Source organism: Helianthus annuus, chromosome 4 (assembly GCF_002127325.2).
Source record: "Helianthus annuus cultivar XRQ/B chromosome 4, HanXRQr2.0-SUNRISE, whole genome shotgun sequence".
Classification (NCBI taxonomy): domain Eukaryota; kingdom Viridiplantae; phylum Streptophyta; class Magnoliopsida; order Asterales; family Asteraceae; genus Helianthus; species Helianthus annuus.
In genome coordinates this window covers 86,136,286-86,156,390 of record NC_035436.2, presented here as the reverse complement: position 1 = coordinate 86,156,390, position 20,105 = coordinate 86,136,286, and the positions used below count along the sequence as shown (strand labels likewise).

The following is a 20,105-nucleotide window of genomic DNA, read 5'->3' as shown; positions in this document are numbered from 1 at the left end:
TCACCTTCATTGGTGATTTAACCCATGATTTATAAATCATTTAGTTGGGTTTTGAAATCCCTTAAAGGACTATTGTATAAGAATGACGTGTGTGATTTTAACGAATCACATCTGCCATGAATGTCAACATGCTTGCAGAGGTTAACAGGGAATCTGAATCTTTTAATTAAGTCCTACCATCTTGGCCGGATCTTAAAAGACACCAGGCTAGGTTTCACTCTTAAGATTCTTTATTTAGGCAGATCAATTTTAAAAGGAATGGTTTTGATTTATTTCATACATATTAAAACAAAACTCATAACATACATTCCATAATCTCAAATACAATCACATATTGCCCTAAACGGGTTTTTCAAATAGTACATACCTCCATAGAGGTTTAAAATAAGTGACAAGTCCACGCAGGGACTAACATAAAATAAGGGTCCATGCAAGGACTAAAAGATAAGTCCACGTAGGGACTGAAGTACGATAAGTGTCCACGCAGGGACTTATTTCAAAATAGAAATTAGTACAACTATTAAGGGCTAGTGGTCACGTTTCTTCTTTTTGCCCTTTAGTAGGTTCGCTAAGCCTTTGAGAAATCCTCGGTGGCTCTTTTTCTCTTCCTCGAACTCTCTCTCCACACGATCTAGTCGATGGAGTATCTCTTCCTGTTCAGGAGGAGAGAAACGTGGTTGTGGCGCTTGTTGCGGAACTGGAGGTCTGGGAGGTATTGGATACCCATGAGCTGAGTAGTCCGGAGCTCCCATGTTTCCATGTGCTCCGTCAGGGTAGCGTGCATTATATCTAGCCGACACCACATATGGGTCGCGCTCATAATTGTAGTTGTAATGTGCCTGAGACGGTTCGAACGGGTTGTAAGCCGTTGGACCCGTGTAAGCAGGTATGGGTTGGTCATACCCAAATGGTGGCGAATTTGGTGCAGCTGGTGCGGAGTTCGCCTCCTGCATAGGACTTGAAGGTCCTTCTTCTTGTAGTGGCGGATAGTGGCTACTACTAGAGTGTCGAGGGGTGCTGAAGTGGATACCCCCTCCTCCTCGTGTGGACATACGAGCATTTGTCCTCCTACGCCTTGGCGGATCAGGTATTACTGGTCGCGCCGGTGGCGGAGGTGGTGGCGTAACTGCCACAAAGCGTGAATCCTCAGAGGGATCCTGTGGATGTCGCGGTTGTTGTGATGTCTGTTGAGGTGGTGTGTAATACCACTCATGTCGGTCGAACAACGCTTGGAAACTATCTGGTCCCTGATAGGGTGTGCCATGGAAGGATGACCCATCAGAGACTTCTATCGGATGCGTGGGCGTACCACGAGCAGGTTCTGTTGGATCAGTATCTTCATCCATATGGTCTTCGGAGAAGTGATCTTGTGGCCCTAATGGAACAAAGCCTGAAGGTTCCTGTATGTAGTCAGCTGGATTAAACTGATCTATGAAGTATGGAGTAGGGTCGTCGTAATTTCGGTGTGATACCGAACGTTGTAGAGGTATGAAGGAAGGTTGTGGGTTGTTGGGATCATTCTCTGAGTTTGGCCCAAAGGAGTGCCGGTATGATGGCGTCGAGCTGTGCGAGGTGGAATGCCTCGCGGGTTCGTAAAGGTCTCTTCGTCGTTGTGGTTCTTCGCTCCTTGTCATTGAAGGAGGTCTTGTACCTGACGGTCCAGCTTCGTGATCGTGATGTGTCACGATATCTCCTCTGCCTCTTCTCCCCCTTCCTCTTCCTCGGAATATTACTGGCGGCATGTTTCCTGCTTTATGAAACTTTAAATACCAATAATAAAAGAAAAAGACAATATTGGAATAACAATTCGAATTTGTCCTAAGTTCTTGTCTAGACTCAAGTATGTGCAATTGTGTCACTGAGATTAAACACAGTAGGATAGTGTTTAATTTACTCAATGTTGGCTCTGATACCAACCTGTCACACCCCGATTTCCACGAGTATCACCGGTGGGCCCGGTGGGGGATTACCGTGACGTAGTTGGCAACAATATAGTCAAACCACACAAATATATAAATGCACAGCGGAAGCTTTAAAGATAAATATATACTTCAACCTCTGGTGGTAATATCAAATGTATTACAGAAGTCGAATGTATCCACAGCGGATCAAAATAATAATAAAATATTGTTCATTCAGATACGGCATCGAGTTTGCGAGACTATTCGTGATGCCTAGGAAGCTATTACCAGCCCATTTCGTATAGTACCTGCACTTAATCTTTTGGGGAAAAATACGTCAGTTTACACTGGTAAATACATTCAACTGACACATTTGAAAATGTTTATTAAAATTGATTTGAATGCACAAGGCACAAACTCTTTTATAACTTGGGAAAATTATTAAAATCTTGTGAACGTATTACATGTTCTTTTATGCGTTCAGTAGCCCGCGTCGTGCCGGGTTAAAGATTAATAGACACACCACATTGCGTAAAACCGTAGTATAGAAACCAACGGCTACGTCTTTTAATTAAATGTCGACAATATAAACCGGGTGTACGCCTACACCGGGATGTCGATGGTCGTGGCCATTTCGTAAAATGATGCCAAGGATATCCGGGACAACGGTCATTAACCCCCCAAAGGCTTTTAAGCAACAAAACTGTTTAAATGAGCCGATCATAATATTTAATTAACCACCTAAGCAATGGAAGATATAATGCTCAATCAAGCGGTAAATATTATACCGTATCCCAAGCCCGTATAGGGGAAATAATTTAAAAGTATTTACCTTTGCAAGTATTATTCCTTAATTTGATTAAATCACCGATAGCTTTTACTAGGGCTCCTAATCTGGAACGAAGGTTTTAATTAACCTCTTAGAATCCTAACGGGTCTTTATATTGGCCGTAGCCTAGACCGGTTGGTTCCGGAATATAAATATGGTTTAATCGCGCGAAAAGGCGAAAACCGAGAATGGAATGTGATCCTGCCCCGAACAAGTTCAGAGACTTGTTTTATATGGGTTCAAGGTTCACACTCTGGATTTTGGGGTCCAAATAATATAATTTGACCCGTATCGGCTAATTTACGAAAACTAGTTTCATAAGCCGAACCGCGCGCGCAATAGGCGAAACGGTTATTTTAAACTCATAACTACCTTTGATTCGTCATAAGACTGAACCATCTTGGATTTATTTTAAAGTCAAACCGTTTTTACGACGGTTTGGTTTCTAGCTACTTACTAAGCATGAATTGAACTACAAAGGATCTAAGCAACTTACTGAAGTTAAGACTTGATTATAGAGCAGATAAGAAGACTTGAAAGCTTTTGGAATGATCAGATGAGAGTGTTTGAGTTGTGATGAATGTTTTGAGCATAATGTGCTTATTTATAGTCAAGGACAAGCCTTTAGATCATTACAACTCATGCTATGGATGAATGTGGATCAGTGGCATGTGTCCTAGAGGGTTATGGGTCGAGTAGGGGGCAACCATACCTCTGAAAAACCCATAAATTCATGTCTTGGCGCTTAAATCAGCCAACAGCCAACAATCTGTCGCTGGGCGCTGCTTACGGACCTTATGGCCTCGGCCTTGCGGTCCGTAAGCCATAGGCGGATCTCAGCAATCATTCCTCCTCCTTACGGTCCGTAAGGCATACCCTTTACGGTCCGTAAGGGGTTAAAATTAAATCTCTTTCAAATCTTTTTGTAATGATTAAAAATCTTGGTAATTAATTACCTGGCCTTTCGGGTTTGAAGGGGTAACTTTGCGATAAGGCCCTTGATTAATTACGATTAGGGACCTCGCGTTATTTACCCGTGTCGTTAAGCCCCTGGTTAATTTATTTATATTCCAGAAGGCCTTAAATTATTTTATTGACGCTTTTAACCTTTCTCGTACGAATCTGATCATAACTTTCTCGTTTTAAAATGGAACTTCGCGGAATTTATACAGTATATTCTAGTGAGCGTATAATACTTGTTACAAAGCCTCGGGAACGTTAAAGGGTCACTCAGAGGTATAATTAAACATGTTGACACAGTTAACCCCTGTGGTTTGTAATCTCTCACTTTCTTCCGCGTTTCACTTCCGTACGATCTATGATTTACTCGTTTGAAGGTACAAGCATTATTTAGGGTTACTATACAGTATATTTACCCTTGATTGACATTTATAACCCTCGAATTTATATACTTTCAAGGTTTGTCAATATTAGTCCTTTATTTAATATCAATGCCACGTGTAATCAAATGACACGTGTTAACACATTATTGGACACAAAAATTCGAGGTGTTACACATAATATCACATCAAGCTTTCCCGACAGATTCAGAATCTAATTGACCTTGAATTTGGGGAATCTGCTGCTTTGAAAACCTAAAAAGTAGGGTCAATCTTGCTGCCAAGCCATAGTTAAATCAAGAAATTCATACATGAAGAAGCCGCTATGGCGAATTAGACAAACGGGTTTGATCATCGGCACAAACCGACAAAACCATGCAAATAAACCAAGCTAATTATGGACGAATCTTCGGTCTTGAACGCCTTCTTGAATCGCATACCTGGATACCATTGGATTTTTAAACAGAAGTATATCAATCACAAGTCTATAAATAAGCGAAATATAAAAGAAACTAATACTAAATTAAATAACAAAGAATGATATATCTCTATACATTTCAAAAACCTATTAATCATTCACAAAATCTCTATATAGTTCCTTGTAGACATATACCACAAACACGATATTAATATAGGAAGATATAGAAGAGAAAATGTGGTTATTATATCCAATGAAAACGAGTCGGTTCTCCATTATAAACGTACTAATTTCGCAAACCAACCCACCCTATTGAAAATTCCGGACCGTCAAGAGATACAACTACAGGCACAACAAACGCTTAGCCGAACAGTCTTATACAAATGCTACCATCCAATCTTATACGAATAAATTTTAAACTTTGAATGGTCTGCTAACCTGATTGTACCTCTCTCTGAGGCGAAGAATCGAGAAAATATAAAACCTTAAATGCAAAAAATGGCATTATCACAGTTGTTCGACATGTAAACCCTAATAACCAAGTTAAGAAAAGTGGAAACAAATGGATAAAAATCGATTCAGTGTAAACCATAGCCTTATTTCATATAAAAACAATTCTACCAGATCAATTGCAAGAAAGGGTGAGAATGCGAGGGATTGATTGACGAATCTTATCGGCAGCCTCCTTTCAACTGATATTCAGATCTGCGTGTAAAAAATAGGTTTAAAACCGATAAATGAACACTATATATTTTCTGAAGTGTGTTGTAAAAGTTGAATACTTGCTTAGGACATTACAAACACGCCATTCCATTTGTTGGACAACAACTACAACAACACTAAATCCAAAGAAGAATAAAATTCAAAGAATCGCTTAACATGATTCTAAAAAAAACACGAAAAACATCAATGTCAAACATCATAAGAATCACAAGAAAGAACCATTAACGTGGGTGAAAGAGTCGGCGGACAAGAATGAGCCTGCTCAGCATCACACAATAACACAAAAAAAACCCATCAGATTTGGGCCTTATCCAAAAAATCAACAAAACCGTATAACATCAAACCCTAAAACCTCAAAATTAGGGTTATAAGTGAATAAAGCGGCAATTCAATTATGTAAAACAACTAAATAATATAAACACAGAAAAAACAATTTCTACAGTTTAAGAATTAAAATTTATGAAAAATTAATGAAATTAGGGTTAGAATAAAAGCCAACCTGTTCAGCCTCAACACAACATCTCCTAACACAATAACAAATCCAAAATCATCCAAAACTTTTGCCAGATCTAACCCTAGATCTCTGTTCGCACATCCTTCAACACAGATCTGAACAAATTCATCATACGAAAGGTTTTGACCACTGATTAAAAGAAAAGTCAACTTATATGAGATTGAATAACATACCTATTTAGATTGAACTGATAACAATACGGATAATCCATCAAAAAGTATAAGATATACAAAACAAAGAGAACAATAGTCAGAAAACCTTCGAAAATCAAGAATGATGATTGATTAATTGTCGAAATCTAGCCTTTATAATGAAAATAAGGACACACAGAGATGGAGGATCAACATAGACATTGAAGAAGAAGAAACCCTAATTGTGAAGCGGCATTGAAAGAATTAGGTTAATTATTTTGTTTATATTGGCGGGTCAAAAATCAGGGTATGGATATCACCGTGGGATCCATATAAAAATACCAATTTCCCCACATTTTCCCGCCAAAACACCAAAATGGTTGCACCATGTGAGGACATGTGTCCCAAACCTTATTCATTTATTTATTATATATATAGATATAGATACACGATATTTACTTATACTTTTACTCGCTTTTTGTTTTGGTATTTTTTGAAGATAGACTTATACTTTCACTCGTTTTTTGTTTTGGTATTTTTCAAAGATACCGGTTTTATACAGATGTATCTGATCTCATCCCTATATCAAACGCAAACAAAATTATTTGAAATCAAATATTACATACCTTTAAACACCACAAGGACTACAATGAAATCAAATATGACATACCTTTAAGCACTACAAGGCCTACAACAACCCATTTGCAAACACAAGGGTCCATATGCAACATTTCCAAACAATGAAAGGATTAATTGTAAACACAGAAAACATAACTTTTGGGCGAACCAAAACCCTAGATTTCAAAATTGTCCTTTCGATCAACCAAATCACTGTAACAAAAATTATTTGCAATAAAGTTTGCGTATTTGAAACCACACAAGCCATACGGATTTATCGTTATCGACAATTTTGTTCATAGAGCTCGTCATCTCCGCTCATCGGAGTTGCAGTCATTTATTTGCACCCGCAATTGAATATTCGTTGATGTGTTTCACCAACGTTACTCATCAATATACATGCAGCATGTCTTTGATCAGCCTTTTTGATGAACGAAACAATGCGGTTACGAAAAATCGCTGAAGAAATTTGATATATATTATATTTTTTCTGAGTTTGTGTTACGAGCTAGGGTTTCGAGGTAATTTTATCAATTTTGCGTTTGATTAACGTATTCGATGAACGAAATATATGATATTTTTTCAGTTTTGAATTTGTGTTACGAGCTAGGGTTTCAAGGTGTTTATGTGCGTTTGATTAACATTTTCGATGTACGAAACAATATGATAACAAAAACCTGTTGAGGATTACGGAAGAAATTTGAATATGATATTTTTTTTTTTGTTTTGGATTTGTGTTATTAGGTTTGAGGTAATTTTGAGGAATTTTGAAGAGATTAATGGCTCAGAATGGTCAGGGTATGGACCCTGTGGTACTGGATGATATAATTAATCGGCTTTTGGAGTTCAGACAGGCGAGGACTGTGCGGCAGGTGCAGCTTTCGGAGGCGGAGATTCGTCAGCTTTGTGCCGCTGCTCGAGAGATATTTCTACAGCAGCCGAATCTTCTGGAGCTCGAAGCTCCAATTAAGATCTGTGGTAATGTTCTAAAGCCTGATATCTATGATGTGTTATCTATTTTTGTTTGGATTGAACTATGAGCTTATTTTTTATGTTGAATTTGTTTGTTTTGCTTGTGAATTGTGATGAATAGGTTGTTTCATTTGTAATTTGAGTCTAATTGGCTTTTAGGCCTGCTTTCGCCATGGATTTTGTCTATAATAGTGATGTGAACGACTGACCGCATTTGATTATTGCTTTGACATGTTTTAATTTGTGAAAAGGATGGATGTATTAGTTAGAAATTGCTTGAATTTAACATGCATGATTGATTGGGCATTTGGATTGTTATTTTTTGTTAGGATTTGTAGTAAAGTTTAGATGATTTTTTTTATTGTACTAGTTGGGTTGTTCACCATAGTTGTCGATAGCGGATAGCGACGAGTACCTATAGGCTACGTAGCGAATAGCGACAAATAGCGACGGCTATTTATTAAATAGCGATTACACTAGAAAAAGATTTTTGAAATTTTTTATATGTATATTACATCAAAATACCCTTGTATATATGCTATTTTACATGTATATTTAATTGAACTCGTTCGTGCCCACACGAATGCAGCTCCGAAAACCCGGGCCCGCGTGGGGCAGTTTTTTGCACAATTTAACCTTCTGCTTTTTTAAGCAGATTATGCAGTTTTTTTTTTGTATTAAAAAAATGGCCCAAACGAGAGGTGAAAAACTAAAAAAAAACTGTCGCTAACTTTGCTATTCGTCGCTAAGACCCATATAGCGACACTTGGTCGCAAGGCTACATAGCGCGCTATAGCCGCTATTAACAACTATGTTGTTCACGGTCCAGTTTGGCCGGTTTTCACATATTTTTTTTTGGCAGAACCGCTAGCTACCGTTTTGAAAAAAAAACAACACTGAATCGACTGGTTTTACGATTTGTGGTTCGCTTTTAATGGTTTGGCGCCGGTTTTGGACTATTTATTTCCTTTTCAAAAGCATAGTTTTGTGTTCAATTTAAAAAAATGACAAGTATTGTTCATAAGTATAATATATACGCAACTTTAATTCCTAAAATGAAAAATAAATATTAAATGGCCGGTTTCAAGTTCCAAATCATAAACGGAACCATAAACTGTCAAACCGATAAAGCCCAACCGTGAACCGGACTATATATTTCAAATCATTCAAGTCAGTCGACTTTCTTTCGATTGAACGGTTTGTAAACACCCCTACTTTGTACAGAGATTATTAAATCAGTAGGGGTGGACATATTCGTTTTTTTGGTCCTTTTATGTATCAATCTTTTAAGTTCAAACTACTTTAAATAAGAGCAAAAAAGATGAAGAAAAATACTTTTGTTTGTTAAAGCCATATAGTTGTCAATAGCCATCGCTACTATTGCTATAGCGAATAGCGTGGCATATAGGTCCATGCTCGCTATATAATCTGTAGCGATAGATAGCGGCCTTTAATTTTATTTTTTTTAATATAAATAGCAATTAAATATAGCTATAAAATAACCGGGTTTTATGTTTTTGTTATATATACATGTAAAATAGCGTATATACCATGGTATTTTGATATAATATACATATAAAAAAATTTACGATTTGTTTCTAGTGTATCGCTATTTATTAAATAGCTCCCACTATTTATTGCTATTCACTATATAGCATATAGGTACCTTATCGCTATTCGCCATTAACAACTATGGTTAAAGCTTCTAGAAAAGCTAGACTAAGCCCAATCGTATATATTTAGTCCCGCCCATATATGTTTGCAAAGAGATGATTGTCTTTTCAACATAGCCACATTTTCTTTTCAGGTAGTGGGTTTAAATACATCAATTGCAGCTATTCTGGATGATATAAACCATCTGCAAGTTTTATGTTGTCAAGGAGTTTGCTTTGCTTTCTTGTTTTTCTACTTGATGAATGTTTACACAATGACATTTTTTATTAAGTTGATATTAGATATGGGCGGTGGCATCTGTGTTGAACCTTATGCGATGGAGAATATTACATCTGTTATTTGATTACTGTCAATTAGGGGTGTGCACGCCCACGGTTCGGTTCGGTTCGGTTTTGAGGTAAAACCGAAACCGTAACCAAAATATTCGGTTTTTGGTTTTTGAAAATCGTTCAGTTTCGGTTTTTCGGTTTTGGTTTGGTTCGGTTTTAGCAACGGTTTGCTTCGGTTTTTGGAACAAAATTACGTAAAATTAAAAAATAAAAAAGTATAATCCAAAATTTAAGAATCTTTCTTAGATGTTAACATTTAAGCTATTATATTTAACCTTTCTAAACGTTCTAATCTATTTTTATGATTTTCTGAAGTTTTTATTAAGACATTCTTTTATAATACTTTGAAGATCATTTAATTTTTATATTAAATTTTGTTATTTCTTGTAGGCAATAGATAAATCATTTCAAGTATAATAAACGTGTTAATGGTTTTACTATAAATACTTAACATTTAAGAATAAAATTAATAATTTCTTATAGGTTAAACACTTAACCAACTTAAACTTAAACATAGAAATATATGGATTGGGCCTACTATTGTAACTTATTAGTTTTGTTTGGTTTTTCTCTGTTATTGAAAATGGTTATCCGAAAACCAAACCGTCAGTTTTTGTTTCAGTTTGGTTTTTTCGGTTTGGTTATTTCAGTTAAGGTTCGGTTATTTCAGTTTTCTGCTCCCCCCTTACTGTCAATTGATTGTTAGTTTATATCTAAATTGCTGGATATGACATATAAATTGTTCTGTTAAGTGACACTAAATGGACATTTGGACTATCGAGGGTACCTCTATTAGCTGCAAGATTCTTACCAACCATGAACATATGAGAAAAAGTTATTTGAGAATGATATGGATTGCAATCCCAGTGTGAATAATAAAAAGTGATACAATCATATAAAGCAAGTGCACTGGCTATATGTGAATTACTAAATAAATAGCACTTGGGCATTTAATTTTCACATCCACAAGCTTTTCACAACTGTTTCTTTTCCAAAGTTTAATGGTATACCCAAGATACATGTGCAACGGAATTGTGTTAGAATTTTTTCAGGTTCATTTCGATGTCTAAACTGGGATTTGGGCTAGTTATTTTTTGGACTTTAGTGGCTGTCATTCTGCTTGACGGGTACTAATGGTTTTTCATTGACTTTTTTTTTTTTTAAATCCTAGTATTAGAATTCCCTTCACTTTATTGTACATAGAATTATAGTCTTATAGTAAGTGATCGAGTTTTGGTCCATTTGTTTACTTATGTGGGCACAATGGCTGGTGTGCTGCATTAAGAGATTTTTTCCCTTTGCTCTGTGACGGCTGGATTTTTGTCTTCTTTATTTACTTTTTCTATTTCTATTTCTTTTTTTTTTCCTCATATCTTGCATTAGTCATTTAGTCTCACTCCTTATAAGAATATAGGTGATATAGTTAAGTGAGACACCCTTTAAAGGAACATTTTAAGCCAGCATATGTCATTTATTTATAATTAATAAGATTCATACGGTATCTAAAGAAAACGAATAATGTCTGTTTGTTTAAATACCAGGTGACATTCACGGGCAATATAGCGATCTGTTAAGGCTGTTTGAATATGGCGGGTTTCCTCCAGAAGCAAATTATCTGTTTTTAGGGGATTATGTAGATCGTGGCAAACAGAGTCTAGAAACTATATGCCTTTTACTCGCATACAAAATCAAATATTCTGAAAATTTCTTTCTTCTAAGAGGAAACCACGAATGTGCTTCCATCAACAGGATTTACGGATTCTACGACGAATGTAAACGCCGTTTTAACGTTAGGCTTTGGAAAACGTTTACCGATTGTTTCAACTGTCTTCCTGTGGCTGCTCTTATTGATGACAAAATATTATGCATGCACGGCGGTCTTTCTCCTGATCTAACAGACATGGATCAAATAAGAAACTTATCTCGTCCAAGCGACGTTCCAGATACGGGTTTACTTTGTGATTTACTTTGGTCAGATCCTAATAAAGAAACTAAAGGTTGGGGAATGAATGATAGGGGAGTCTCGTATACTTTCGGTGCAGATAAAGTGGCTGAGTTTTTAATGCAGCATGATATGGACCTTGTTTGCCGTGCCCATCAGGTTATTTGCACTATGCGTTTTTTATTGATATCAAATGTGGCAAAATGGTCGAGCCAGATGGGTTGAAACATATTTGGGTCAGAATGGGTAACTTCAAAACGGGTCGGTTTGATTTGCAACAATTTTGCATTTTTTTTAATTTAATAAATAACTAATGTATTAAATTAGGGATGTAAACGAACCGAATGTTCAACAAACAGTTCGTGAACTGTTCGCTTGGAAATTCATTTACTTTCTTTCGTTTAACATGAATTAACGTGAACAATTGCTTGGAAATTCATTTACTTTCTTTCGTTTAACATGAATGAACGTGAACAAGAAATTCTGTTCAATAGTTAAATGAATGAACACGATCAGAGGTCTTGTTCGTTGAGTTGTGTTCGTGAAACTTTCGATAATGTGTTCATGAACGTTCGTTCATGTTCATTTGTTTATTTTCATGAAAGATTATTGGACATTTATCTACTAGGCCTTGGAACCGAACATGAAGAAGGTTTTGTTCGTGTTCGTGTTCGTTTGGTTCGTTTACAGCCCTAATTTAACCCAAATCGTTTTGATGTATTATGGAAAGATTATTGCCAGCATTTTAATAGACTTTGGAACCGTTTGACTTGTTTCATATACCCATTTGACCCGTTAGAGGTCAAATATAACCCAAACCATTCTGATGTATTACGGAAGCTTGTTTGTGCAGGTTGTAGAAGATGGGTATGATTTTTTTGCAGATAGACAGCTTGTTACTATATTCTCTGCTCCAAATTATTGTGGCGAATTTGATAATGCCGGTGCAATGATGAGTGTTGATGAGAGCTTAATGTGTTCGTTCCAAATCTTGAAGCCAGCCGACAGAAAACCTAGATTTTATTGACTTGGTGACCCACAAGACTTTTAAGGTTAGTATCACGTTTGATATTTTCAAACGTTTTCTTTATTTTTGTCAAAGTTTAAAACGAGAGTATTATGTCTTTGCTCATTAGATGGCTATCATCTTGCCCATTATTTTCGGTAGGGGTGAGCAAAAACTGATTGTGCATTAGCAGCGGCATGTGAACATTTTTGTTAGAGGAGTTCATATAAGTGTGAATTTTCTAATTGCCCTCTGATTGTGCAGACTAAGAGCTTCTTCAAATACTTGGGGCTGGTGAAGTTTTCTGTTCAGAACATGTCTTTTTTTGTTCAAGTTTTTGTGTTTTAAGATAAGTGTTGTTCCAGGATTTTTTAACTTTATATTTAAAACAGTACTAATCAGAATCTTGTTTTTAAGACAGCAATTTATGACGACATTGTAAATACATTTATTATTAATTTTTTGTTTCGTTTTTTATGTTTAGGATTTTTCTAACTTTTTTTTTTTTTTTTTTTATAAATTTTAAATATATTTATATGATAATATTTTTTTTTATCATGTATTTTTATTAATTATTCAACCAAGATCAATCCTTTATGCATGTAAAGAGTGAATTGTATTTTACTTCTTTTATGTTTCTGACGGTGTTTTTTAACTAACAAAAATACAATTGATGCCTTTTGTGTTTTAGTTTCTCATCAGGTGGTGTCCTATAGGCCAAATCCTTTTAGTTTGTAACGTTAAATCCACCCATATGACTGGCACATGAGGGCATTTTTTGTCTTTTTACTCACCATCGCGGACATCAACACTGATTTCTTCGTCAACTCTCCTTGCTGGAGCACACCCACTTTTTCATCCCTCTGGAAAAACTCACCTAAAAGTCGTCGACCGTCGGTTCCAAAAGCTGCTCATTTGTCACGATCTGGGTTTCAACTTCGAAGTTATCAGATCTGTATTCTTCTTTGCCGTTTACCCATCGACCATCGTCGTTTTTTCCGTCTCATGTTCGTCATTTTCAGTTTTTCACTGATTCTAATGCCCAATCGCTAAAAAACCCATCTTTAGTTATTTACATAAATAGTCCCTAAACATATGAGCTATTCTCTTGAATTCCACACTGGTATGCAAAGAGTAGAACTAGGCAAGTAAATCACAGGTCTTCTAAATTAGTCATTTTAGTTGTATACTATGGATTCCCAAAGTCAACAATCTTATCAAGGGTATCAACCGTGTCCATTGTCTCAAAGTCCATAACCACCTTATCGAAACTCGCCATCGCACCGAGGTCACCGTGTCCATTGTCTCAAAAGCTCGCCACCCTCTCAAAGCTATATACAACTTCCCAAATCTAGCACCATTCTATATCTCAAAGTCCATAACCACCTTAACGAAACTCGCCATCGCACCAAGGTCAACGTGTCCATTGTCTCAAAAGCTCGCCACCCTCTCAAAGCTATATACAACTTCCAGTATCTCGCGGTCCACCAATTTCTCAAGGCTATCAATCACCAACTTGTTCAATTACATCATCAATCAAGTCCACTACCATCTAAAGGGCCACATCCACCTCCAATGTCTCAAAGTCTTACCATCATCTTAAAGGCATCCCCCAACATCTCAAACCCCACCACATTGTCAAGGCCGCCAACCATTTCTAACTCCTCAAAATATAACATTATCTATGTAAGCCTACCACCTTTTTACGGTTATCAAGCACCTCCATCATTTCAAATTCCACCACCCAATAATTTCCTCATAACCGACAACCATCGACCACCTTATCATGGTAAAGCACCACGAGTAAGATCACATTCACCACCACCACTGTCACCTTCCAATGGAAATCCACATTCGTCACAAGGTTAATCTTCTCCGTATGGTTAACTATGCATCCTATCCTCCACCAATTTCACATTAATCTACGCCAAAATTCCCAACAGAACACATACTCCACAAAATAGATATATACCAGCATCGAGACCAACATCATCCACCTTCATATGGTCTACCTACACCATCTCATAGCATTGAACTGTCAACTCAACTCAACGATCAAGATTAAAAATTTAGTCTTAAAGTTAAACTTAAAACGGTTTTTGTATGGATCATATATTTAAACTAATTCACGTCTAAGATTAATAGTTCATATCAAGGAAAGTATTACACTTTGTAAGAATGAACTACTTTATTAGTTCTAGGGGTTTAAGTTGACACAAACAAATGTAATACATTAGTCTTTTGTTTTGTTGGAGAATGAATTTTCTCAAATTCATTTGTTTGAAGGAATTCGAGATTCCATCTATTCATGGAAGGAAAGTTTTAAGTTTATTGGAATCCAAACCAAATGAACAAATCCCTTGAAAACAAGGTTTCAATTATTTGGGGAGAGCGTTCCCACATTCGACAACACCTCGCCCTCCAGCAACACCTCACCCCCGAATCCAACAACCCTCTGCCACCATCCCAGACGGTCATACCCCATCTTCGGCAACTAACTCCGTCCCCATTCTACCTGTGACACCTTCATAGGAGAAAGCGAGAACGATGTTGGTCGACGATGAATGTCATGACATTGTTCAACCAATGTTAAGGCAATGAACCTGATTTGTTTATAGAGAAATGATATCACGCTCATCTCATAATGTAACATCCGGACCATGTGGAACACGCGGTGGAAACATCAGGAATCACGTTACAATTTGTTCATGACACATGACACTAATTTAAAGTTTCATTATGTTATTCAACTGAATTACATTGTTTTTCAAACACAAAACATCATAAGTAATTGTTTTTAAATTAAAGTAAACTAAAACCCAAGTTTGTTTCCTATGTGAAGCATACTTGAATAGCATCATGGATTAGTACATGAAACATATGTAAAAATAGAGGGTCAACATAAAGTTGGTGAGTAACATAAGTTTTGTAGCCAAGTACATTGCAAAATATTTGGTATTGCAATACGTTGGCCAACTACAAGAGTTGGTGTATAAAATAGTTTTTGAAGCCAAGTACACCGCGAAAATGGTTAGTATTGCAATACGTTGGATTTGATAACAAAACTTGTATCAAAAGCGTAGTACAATTTGGATGGCAAAACCTAAACAATTTGTGTCAAGAAGAAACAATTTGCATGGCTTTACACGGAAAACTTTGTATTTTTGCATAAACAAGTGTGGTCGTTTGGGAATACATTCAAGCATTTGTTGACTTCTAGAATAAACTCATAAGGGTTTACCTAAATTGAGTGAATCGGTTTCTGTCATTCCCAAAGGTAACTTCCAACACAAACATAACACCTAGGAAGTAGGAATGGGGTGTCAAACTTATAGAGCTATAACTTACTACCATTCGGCTAATTAAAGTTAATGAATGTATTTTAGATGACGCACCACCAAGTTTAAATACAAAAGTAAAATTTATTTTATATAATCCAAATGTAGCAAGTTTGTAATTTGAAAATAGTTAGCAGATATGAATCACCCCAAAACGATTTAAAAATGGGAAAGTGAGGACTATGTACTCACTTTGGTTGTTGATGATGAGTTTAATCGCGCTTGAAGAGTTCAAGTGTTTCCTGGTAATTAGATGATTATATAGTTAGCGTAGATTTAATTATGTTTTTGAAATAAATGGAAGATCGGATAGAAGGTGGTTTATAACCATACCAACGATGAGTCTCGTGTAACATGGCTTGTTAAACCTTTCATTCTGATTTGGAAGTTTTTTGAAAGGTTTTGACCCGTTTCGACTTGTTTAAATGGCTTACGCCATTTTAACGAATTGTGTGCTCATACACGGGTTCAGATGGTCATAATGGATTTCTGAAAAGTTTAACATGTTAGAATATATTTTAGTATGTTGTACAAACTGTTTTGAAGTCAAAATACATGTTGCATATGCTTAGAACCTCATTATTTTATTATTACTAAAAAGTGTATTTTTGACTTTTTAGAAAATCTATGTTTGACTTGTCACTTCACCCATATAGACCTGATAATCATGTCATGTAAATGCAGGGATTTCTACCCTACATTATGATGATCATTGTTTTGGTCAAAAATCTGATCAAGGATAATGTAACCAAATTTGTACAGTGAGGTAGAGTGCTTAGGTGTTGAATGATGATGAAATGAATGTCAAACGTATAAGATAATCAAACACATAGATTTATACGAGGAAAAGCCCTACATCACTAGTAGATCGCCGACACAAAAACCCCGGGTACTGAAAACTATTACTACCAACTATATTGCACAATCGAAAATGATTACAACTTTGGATGTTGATCAAGCGTTTTTACAACTGATTAGTAAGAGTGTTGTGTGTGTTCTCTTGTTCGTAGTGTGTATATGAGAAATGTGAATTGTTGTCGTGTTTACTAACACTTGATCAACCCATTTTGAATAACACTAAGAACTAAATCTGATAATCATGCAAGACCACGTCCACTCCCATGGTCGTTTGTGGAAATAGCATGTGCAACATCTTGAATGAATCATCCCCTAGATTCCAGCTAAGACTCAGTCCACTTCATTGATAACCTGCACACGAATATTAACAAACATCGAGAACAAGTGTTAGAAACTATAAGTAATAATAAGGATCCTTGATCCTCTGAGTCCCTGCACTATCCACTAAGGATAACTGATCCAGGCAACACTTCAGAATAATGGATCCATAATTATAAAAATCTATGCCATAACAATTTCCCCTATATGGCAGCTGTGATAAGGATTCACAACTGTCATATTGTCGTTCAATTCGGACTAGCCGTTACAACTTCTGACGTATAGGACTTGAGTGGCTATGACGTGATGCGAGTGTGTACGGATTTTCACTATATTTTTTGTACTTTTTACTCTTTAATCAAGCTTTAAATTAATAAAACACGATATAACACTATCACTCTCTACAACACGTTAGGGTAAGTGCACTCATCGTTGGCGTAGTATAGTGATGGTAAGATACCGAGTGTAACACCCCAATCGCGTAATGCAACAACACGCGGCGGAAACATTGGGGAGTCATGTTACAAATTGCTCATAACACATGGTACTAAATTGTTTCATTATATTAACATTGTTTTACAATACAAAGAATACATGTAATTGTCTTTTGTTTAAAGAAGTCTAAGGCCCGAATGCGTTCCTATGTGTAGCATGCTTGAATAATCAAAACCTGAAACATATGTGAAAAAGACGTCAACAAAGAATGCTGGTAAATACATAGGTTTTGTTAGCCAAATTGTAAGACCCTTACTTCTATTGACAATTTTATATTTGTTTCGAGTATAATGTGTATTTACAATTACACATACATTTGAAAAATACGGGTTTATTAATTTTTTTTCTTGATTTACAACAATACAATATAATATGTATGAGTTTGTCATTTAAAAATGATGATAAAACATAGTGCGGAAGCTTGTATCTTGATCGTGTTCGGTTCTTCATTGAGCTTGATCGTCACCCGGCACTCCAAGTTATACCTACATTTCATAAGTCATGAAATGAGCAAGTCATATTTAGTATATTGGTGTTTAAATCAAGTCTGGATACTAAAACGAACAAGAGAACAACTTTTGCCAGTATCTGGGCCCCTCGCGGGGCGCGACAGATCTTTCCCCGGCTCTCGCGGGGCGCGATAGCCGTCGCGCTGTGCGATGGTGTTTGGTTCTCCTTGTCGCGTGACGTGACACCCCCTTTATCACAGAGGGGTTTGCAGCTGGTGCTGCATCTTGCCCAGCTCTATCATCTTAAACATGTTATGCACAAAAACTTGCATAACTTTCGAAATACATATCTGTTTTACGATCCGTTTCTTCCTACGTGATCGTAATTTGATTTCCCATCATGTGGCTTCAAAACCCGACATCTGAGTTAATAAAATGCTATAATTCAAGCCCTCGGCTTAGAATTAAAATTTTAAAACTTTTGACCCCTTTCATGATTTATTAGAAAACTTGTTTCTAAATCCTTATAAAACCTTGGACTAATTGTTAACTCAAAAATCTTTAACTCATGAACATAACTTTTATGAATTATGCGACTATTACCCAAGCTATGCGCATAATTCATTTTGACTCGTTTAGGGTATTTAAACATTTAAGTTTAAATCTCGCTCTTCTCTTTTCACACTTCACAATTCCACATTTAAAATGTCTACTTATGTTCCACCACAACTATTTTTTGTGGTAGATTTAATACAGTAAATCAATCATCCGGAATACTACTCTTCGGTTAGTCATTTTTACGGAAAAGACTCATTTTAGGCGTTTGACCCGTGAAGGCTTATGCATATAATTTTTATGCCTATCTAAGGCTTACATTATCATAATACATGTTTCTAAACAACCCTTAAGGGTCGTTTGCCCGATTTATCCATCAAGGGAGTTTTGGTCAACTTTAGTCCCTCCTTTTACGACGAAGGTCTTTCACTAAGATATTTGACCAACATTGCACGTTTAACTGTAAATCTTATATATGCGTACCTGGCTCGAGTCAACATATAGACCCGTTTTATACCTTGCTTTTATTAGCCACTACTTAATAGCGGCACAATTATCCAATTGCTATTCACTCCTGTGAACATATGACTCGACAACCAAATGTTAGTTGATTTTGTCAAATGGTGTTATCTTCACCATTTTAGCCGTTTGGCCTAAATGACCAAACATTTATATTTATAAGGACATGGTATTTAATTACTAACTCACACATTCGATCCATTGCGGATTTTACCACAAGATCCTTTTTCATAAATTTTTTCTTACATATTTAACCAGTCTTGGCTCACACCATGGGGTATCCTTTTAACCTCAACTTACATTCGTCAACACGTGACTAAATTACCATTTACCCCCTTTTCTCATTACTAGTTACACTATAAGGTAACCTTAAAGAAAACTCATTAAATCTTAGTCATTTCATGACTAAATTACCGTTTCGCCCCTTTTACCATTAACCATGGTTTTTATCATTTTTATTTGTTCCGACCCGTATCATTTCGCATCAGAACCCATATTTCGGATATTACCTTTGTCGTATTTATAGCTTATAAAACTATTTGTCCTTGTTGAAGTGATCTGGATAATGCTATGATATGTAATACAATAAAGGCATTTATATATAGGAAGTACCAGTGGTATCCACCACGCTTTTATCATATTACACCCGTCTCGTTATCTAAATCACTTACCATAAACCAATCGTCTGTGTCATAAACCAATCGTCTGTGTTACAAACCAATCGTCCGTGTTATAAACCAATCGTCTGTGTTATAAACCAATCGTCTATGTTTTGTATAACAAATCCTCTGTGTTTTAATTGTGTAAACTGTGGTCGTTTTGGTGAATACATTCAAACCTGTGATGACTCGTCTAGACCATCAAAGGGTCTCTTTAATTATTGGACTAACAAACCACCAAAGGGTATGTTAAAATACAGTTTCTGTCGTTCCCCGAACTTCCCCACAAACTCCAGGAAATCTGGTAACAGGATTGTCAGTCCTATGTGTCACACCCCCAAAATCCACAAGCGGAGTATCACCGCAAGGAGCGTGACTGACCAGGATCAAGCAACCAATCATATTGAACAACGTATTAAAGTAAATATAAAACCAACCACAATATAATTGGTGTCCAAAACAAATTAACTAAGTTCTAGTTATCAGCGGAAGCATAATATGTAAAACCAAAACATAA

General features: G+C 36.3%; 1 protein-coding gene across 3 annotated transcripts; it reads left to right on the top strand.

Moving 5' to 3' along the window:
• The first annotated feature begins 6,626 nt into the window (after positions 1 to 6,626).
• On the top strand, positions 6,627 to 12,874 carry LOC110942952 (serine/threonine-protein phosphatase PP1 isozyme 2). 3 transcript variants are annotated; one of them, XM_022184723.2, is made up of 5 exons: positions 6,627 to 6,995; positions 7,219 to 7,452; positions 10,991 to 11,550; positions 12,245 to 12,443; positions 12,528 to 12,869. In XM_022184723.2, the coding sequence occupies exons 2-4, from the start codon at positions 7,254 to 7,256 to the stop codon at positions 12,416 to 12,418; spliced, it is 933 nt and encodes a 310-aa protein (XP_022040415.1). In that variant the 5' UTR covers positions 6,627 to 6,995; positions 7,219 to 7,253; the 3' UTR covers positions 12,419 to 12,443; positions 12,528 to 12,869. The 3 variants fall into 3 exon arrangements, with proteins under 3 accessions (XP_022040415.1, XP_022040421.1, XP_022040408.1); XM_022184729.2 differs by having other exon boundaries at positions 12,560 to 12,866; XM_022184716.2 differs by having other exon boundaries at positions 6,628 to 6,995; positions 12,662 to 12,874.
• Positions 12,875 to 20,105: the final 7,231 nt, after the last annotated feature.